Here is a 6,853-nt window from a genome sequence, read left to right on the forward strand (position 1 = left end):
AAAGAGGGTTTCTGGTGTACAACCCAGAACAAAAAGCTGCCCTGGCTACAAACTGTGCCTCGGATGTCCTCTATCTCAACCTTAATTTCCTGTTCTTAACAGAAACCAGAATCCGCTTCCACAATAGAGGAAAAAAAGGTGGTCCAGAAGTGCTTGTACCTGTTGTTACCTGCAAAAAAAAAAAAAAAAAAAAAAAAAAAAAAAGAGGTCAGGTTGTTATCTGTCATCTGTAGGCCCCAGAGAACAGGTTCTGATACACCTCTGGATTTGCAGATCTGCAGCTCTAGGACTGAAAACTATTGGGGAGTGAACAATAGAGTGTATTCTAAAGATCTGGTGGATTTACTGGAGTAACACTTGCTGCTCTTAATGGAATTGCAGATACAAATCCTCCCTATTTATTTCAGCAAAATATCCTCTGTGGTGTGTATTTCCTTTCTTTAGATAGAGGCCCAGAATAGAGTTCCTATTGTGTACTATCTGGTAAGCAACTTCTTGCAGAGAACAGCTTTTTTTTTTTTTTTGCAGAAAAAACATCTACCCTCCACAAATAATTGTTCTGTACCATACTTGTCTGTGTGTTGCAGTGCAGTGATGAATTTGTGCCACGTGCTTGGGCAGTAAAATTCAGGAGGCACTCAAGGCCAGGTTGGATGGGGCCCTAGGCAGCTGAGCTGGTGGGGGGCAGCCCTGCCCACGGTATAGGTTGGGCTTCAAGGGCCCTTCCAACCCAAACCATTCTGTGGTTCCACCTATGATTCTTTGTAAACTGAACTAATGGTATTGACTCCCTTTCTGGTGTTCTAGTGACGCTGCATCTGGTTTTGTGATACATAACCACATCATAAATCACTGACAAGAAGTGATACGAAGTGACAGTTTTTCTTGCAGGGGGAAGAGACAAAAAGTGATATTAAGGACAATTCCATATAGAACTTTAGGAAAGAATAACTAGTGACAAATGTGTTACAAAAAAACTTTACAGAACTTTACATGCAGATAATAGTGAATGTGTGGATAATTTTGAAATCCTGGGCTGGTCTCGAACACAGCAAGTCCAACAGTGAAGAAATCAAGTGAGCAGAGATCAGAACCAGAATGAAGCAAAACCCTTTTTATTATGTAGTGTGGAAGGAGTCAGAAAGACGTTCTGTTGATTTCTTGCTTAAGATAATCCCTGCTAAGGAATTAATGCTCTGAGCAGATGGTACTGTCTCATATCCAGCAAAAGAATGAAGTGAGATAGTCCATGCAATTATTTTTAATGGCTTGTGAGGTGATCTTCTTAATTTGTGAGAACAAGTTTCGTCTTTTGTTAAAGCTGGCTGTGTTCATGTGGGTGTGGGTTTTCAGAAATACCACTCCAAGCTGCCAGTGGCTTCACTTGTATTATTGGGTGCTTGACACTCCCGCAAATGAGGCCCCAAGCAGTTTGTGTGAAAGATTAGAATGGGATGAAAAACGTGTGCAGTTAAAATACTGGACTTTTTAGAGATACTCTATCTTGTAAGACTTCACAGTGAAGAGTCTCATGAGGGTCACATGTTAACTGTACATGTTTGCTTTCTAGAGCTTGTACAACCAATGCAAAAGTTGCAGATTGGCTTTAATGCTTTAATTCATATTGCTTTCAAGACATTTTTTACCATTAGCTTATCTCAACGCTGGTTTTAAATCAAAACTCGATGGTCCCTTCAGTTATTAAAACACAAGGACATGAAGTAAGTAACAGCTTTGTTACACTTGTTTGCAGATACACTTTAAGATTTAGGATGTGATTTGTTACTTGCAGTGTCGTTTTGATGTGAAGCAATTGTATTTCCACAAGCTTAGTAGTTGATGGATAAGTCTTTTTGCTTCCTAAGGATACATCTTCCAATTTTGTGCAGTGGGATGAATTGGAGCAGCATGAAAGTGGTCCCTTCTTGCCCTGACACTTAAAAATTCACAGGCTGTGCTTGCCTTTTCCAGATTCAATGATGTTTCCTGACAATGGTCCTCCAGAGAAACGCTTCCCATGTGAGTTCTGTGGCCGATCATTTACAGAAGGCTCTGAGTGGGAGAGACATGTGCTGAGACATGGCATGTAAGTTGGTTTATTCTCCTTTGCCAAAAAGCCAAAGGTGACAGTAGATCTTGTGATGATCCCATCGTGCTCATCACCTCCCTAAAAGGCCTGTGTTGAAGGCAAACACTACTACGTGAAGGAAGAATTCTATCATAAGCATGGCTACAGTTATTGGATATCTCTATGAGTTCACTCGTTGTAACCCTGCAGCCCATGGTGGCTGTAGACAGAGAATTAGGTGCAGATAAATACCAAGATTTTAAAGAGAAATAAAATGGACCATTTTGAACTCCTCCTAAAATGTACTTAGTGAAGTTCACTGCAGAGATCTTTGTCTTTTTGTAACAGTTTGAATGCTGTGCAGTGATAAGCATCACAGACAAGATAGCTGTCTTTGGAATGCTTATTTTCCTTTCTTGATGAAGATCATGTCCGTAGCAGAGATGTCTCCGCTGACAGGAGTTTCTTCAAAGAGCAGATCTCATTCAAGACTGCTGTCCTGCAGAAGGCCTTTGAATACAGTATTGTGGCTTAATTGTTGCAGGATGAAAAATACTACTTATGCTTAATCTTATCTATCTGGATGAATGCATTTGAAGTATTGGGAGCTCTAAAATATTTTATTGGATCATTACTCTTTGGGAAAGGTACTCTTCTGCCTTTGTTTGGTGCCTAGTCGGTATCATTTACAAGGGAAAGGGGAGGGGGAATAAACTTTTAAAAAGTTGCAAGTGAGGTTCTTCCTTCTTGTGCCATATGTGCCCCAGCTGAGAGGGAGCAAAGGCTTTATTTCAAAGCAGGAATTTCGTGGATCCCACTGGTGGCTTCATTCCGCTGACAGCACCAGGTAGCAGTGGTGTGGCTGCTTGTAGCTACTTTTTCAGGAAGTAGTCTGGTTTTCTCCTGTGTGTGATAAACATGGATTGGCTTTGTTGTTCTCTGTACTGATGGTGCTTCTGCATTCCGCTCTTGGCTTTCCAGGGCACTGAATGAAAGCAAGCACGGGACAAGTGAGGACAGCCAGCCGAAGGAGGACATGGAGGACACTGTTAGCACACTGCCAGAAGAAAAAGAAGGCATTGAGAAAATGGTGCTGGACTATTCTCACAACAGTGAAACCGTAGTCAGTGTGGTAACTCCTGACAAACCTCTCCAAGAGATCTCGGAGGCCAAAAATGAATAAGCATTTGGTGTGATTTTAATCAACGTACTTGAACAGTGATGAATGGGATAGGGTGGGCGGGCGGGGCGGGCAGAAGGAAGAAATAAAGCTGCTTTTAGGACTGAATGATCTATTTTCAAAGCACTGGTACCTGTGTGAGTGTGTGTATATTAAAGTTAAATATTTAAGTGATGGAATAAGTGGCTCCATTACATTGCTGCATCCTTTCTTCTGGATCTTGACAATGGGAAGTTACGTTCATCTTGGACTAATGAAGAAACTCCCCATGTTCCAACATTACACAACGTGCTTTGCAATGGAGATTTGGATTGTTTATGAATGGAAGCATCGTGAGCGTGGAAAAAGTTAAGGGGGATAACTTTTCAACGCACAAATTTTGGTGCGTTTTTCTAGTTTTAATACATATTGCTTTTCCAGACTGAATGCAACTGCTTTAGAAAAGAAAAAAAAAAAAAGAAAAAAAAAAAAAAAAACAAAAACAAAAACAGAAACTGCTTTGCTTAAAACAGTCACCTGTTTCCTAGTACCTCAGAATTAACCAAGGGAGATCTCTGCATTTGTCAGTACTACCTGTTGTCATTGTGGTTAAATGTAGAGAGACTGCTGGGCAAGGTGGTGAATGGAGGAAGAAAAAAGTTTTAAAGAAAGAAAAACAAATTGTGCTTAAAATCCCAGTGTGGGTTTTATTTCTTAAAATACTGTGATTTTTTTAATTATTTTAGTAAAAAAAAAAACAAAAAAAAGAGAGAGAGACTTTAATTCCTAGATAACTGTTTGTGAATTGTCATCCTTTATTCCAGGTAAGCTGTTTGTTAGTATTCAGTTATAATTTTAGGATTTGATAGATTTCATGTGACTGATTGTGCGGTTTTGTTGGCCGCGTTTATTTTCTGTCAGCCTGAGGTGTTACAAATACAGCACAATTAAGTTTCTCATGTAAAATGAATTATTTCTTTTCAAGGGGGGACAGGGAAAGGAGACTAGATCTTGTGAATAGAACTTTTTGTTGCTGTTGTTGTTGTTGTTGCTATTAATTTTAAACATACGGAAATAACAAAGACGTTTTAACTTTTTTTAAGAAACTAAAGAACCAAACTTACAGCACAGCTATGCAGCTTGCGGGCCAAACATGTAGGTCCTCATAACCGTTCTGTTGCTTGTCATATTAACATCTATCAGTCTCACACCAGTAACTTTCTGTTAAGATTGGCTGCCTTTTTTCTTCTGTCCGTGGTGTGCGTGCTTTCTTTTTTGTTTTGGTGTAGTGGGAGGGAGGGGTGTTTGTTAACACATCTTTTTGCAAGCAGAGGTGAAATAGTTACTTACGATATTGAGCCTGGAGAAATACTTTTACTTGATTCAAGGTGGAGTTGCTGAATTTTTTTCCCTCCTCCTTAGCTTTTAGCGTGAGGGGAGCAGTGTAGAATGAATAGGAACCTGTGTACCTAAGTGGCTGATCCTGCACTTTTCCTTGGGTGGAAAGCCTACCCAGCTCAAGGGGAATTTTGCCTGAGCAAGGAATACGGGATCTGGTGCCCATGGTATGTTCTGATTGTGAACAAAGAGTTTCTTTCCAAAAAGTAGAAAGTACTTGACTGAAACCTAGTTTTAGAAATGCATGTGTCTTTGTTTGTTTTTTCGTTTGTTTTGGGGGGGATCTATGGGAGGGGGAGGGGGGACAAGAGGAAGCTGCTGGGGAAATGATGTCCCAGAGAGCTTCATATGAAATTGATGGCAAAAATGTTGCATTTGTGGAATAAGTGCTACTTGAGAAGCATGGTGTTTTGCTTTTGGGGATTCATCAGTTGTGGGGTTGGGGGATTCCTTTGATTATTTTTTTTTATTATTATTGTTTTGTGGTTTTTTTGCCTTTTTTTTTTTTTTTTGGCCTTTTTCTTTTTTTTTGCCTTTTTTTTTTTTTTTTTTTTTTTGAGGTAGGGAGGGGATGTCATGTGAAAAACACATTGGAGGGACAAGTATAAATACACATTTTGTGTCTGTATTTGTTTTTTAATTGGCCTCATTTCAAATGTATTTAAACAGTTCCATACCTGGATTGGGTGTTTGTAATGGCTACCAAAAATGAAAAAGAAAAAAAAAAAAAGAAAGAAATGATTGTGACATGCTTTTATCACTACTTTATTTTTCAAATAACATGTAAATATTGTAATCCATTGGATTTTGTTTTGCTAACCTGTTAATAAAACATATGGGACCATTATCCTTTTAACAAGCCTAGAATGTCATATTGTTTTCCTTTTCTTTTTCTTTTCCCAAAAAATGTATACCTGATATATTGTGGACACACATGTTAGATGCATTATTATGATTCTGTTGACTGTAATGACATAGAATTGAAAATAACATTTTTTTCATTGTTTAATTTATACAGAGGACTTTTTCAGAGTTTGACAGAAGGAATTAAATAGCAAAATGCTAACCCATTGGCTTCAGCACTCGGTATTTCCTGATTTTAAAATTACTGCTTACTGATGGGGGATAGGAAGGGGATACTGAACTGTTGCACTGACGGGTTTGTTTTTTTTAAAAAAAGAAAAAAAAACCAACAATGAAATTAATAAAAACTTTTTAAGAGCGTTTTGCCTTTGTGTGTTGCATTCTGTATTGGCTACTCTGATGACAGGCTCTAGAAGTGTCTCTGTGACTGATTCTCCATTTAGCGTCTCTAGGAGGGAGTGAAGCATCATTTTCCTCTCTGTACCCTTTCTTCTTGTACTTCACAGAGATGAAATTTGGGATTTAAAGATCAGGTAGAGCAGCCTCTAGCTCACACAGGTCTAGAACCTACCACAGTATCCCTTGGATATCCCAGCCCAGCATCCATCAGAGCCCGAGGGCTTACTGCCAAAGTTGACTGGCAAAGTTGCACCCAAACATAGAAATGAAGGAATTCTGCAGTATTGAAGTATCAAAATAGATAGAGACAGGCTGAGTATCTGGACTATCAACTCAGTCCTCATAAGGTTGTATGCTCTGTGTTTCAGTATCAGATGACCTACAGGGTCCAGTACTGAAACTGTGCTTAACTGGTGTTGAATGCACACCTAGTAACCTGAGGCAGGGGGTGTTATATTTTTCCTTTTTATCCACTAAAAACTTAAAAAGATGCTTTAGTGTTGCCTTGGAATCTTTTTTTTTCTTTTTTCCTAAAAACAGTTTTTTCTAAAGAACATTTAAAAGATGTCAGACATTTTTTTTCTGGATGTATCTTAATTAGATCCTGTTTTCAGTTCAAGCTGCTATTTGATTTTACTAGCACCGAGTGTACAGAATCTTAAACAGTTTGAAAACTAATCCCCTGATAGCTTTACAAGCCTCCACCTTTCTTTTCAGCCTCCCCATCAGCCAAAATAGTTTGTTAAAAGAATTACTTACTTATCCTCTGTTTTTAAAAAAATGGGGAAAACAACGTGTTTTAGTTAGCTAGACATTACTTTTTTTTTTTTTTAGTGGCTTCTGGAAATAGTTGTTCAGAAAGAAGACTTGCAAATAGTTTGCAGGCCCAGAGCTGACCTGCACTTCCAATATGTTCAAAAAGAGGAAGAGTGGCTCAGTGATCAGCCACAAGAATTATATTATTG

The 6,853-nt window shown here is 38.7% G+C and overlaps 1 protein-coding gene across 6 annotated transcripts in view; it reads left to right on the top strand.

Moving 5' to 3' along the window:
• Positions 1–3,301, top strand: part of ZNF462 (zinc finger protein 462) — a 90,180-nt gene extending 86,879 nt beyond the window's left edge. For all 6 annotated transcript variants that reach the window (XM_052700662.1, XM_052700658.1, XM_052700661.1 and 3 more), the window contains 2 exons: positions 1,972–2,086; positions 3,050–3,301. In XM_052700662.1, the coding sequence (XP_052556622.1) occupies positions 1,972–2,086; positions 3,050–3,251 (317 nt within the window). In that variant the 3' untranslated portion in view covers positions 3,252–3,301. The remainder of the gene's footprint in view (positions 1–1,971; positions 2,087–3,049) is intronic.
• Positions 3,302–6,853: the final 3,552 nt, after the last annotated feature.

The sequence above is a fragment of the Tympanuchus pallidicinctus genome, unplaced genomic scaffold (assembly GCF_026119805.1).
Source record: "Tympanuchus pallidicinctus isolate F22 unplaced genomic scaffold, pur_lepc_1.0 scaffold4, whole genome shotgun sequence".
NCBI classification, from domain to species: Eukaryota; Metazoa; Chordata; class Aves; order Galliformes; family Phasianidae; genus Tympanuchus; species Tympanuchus pallidicinctus.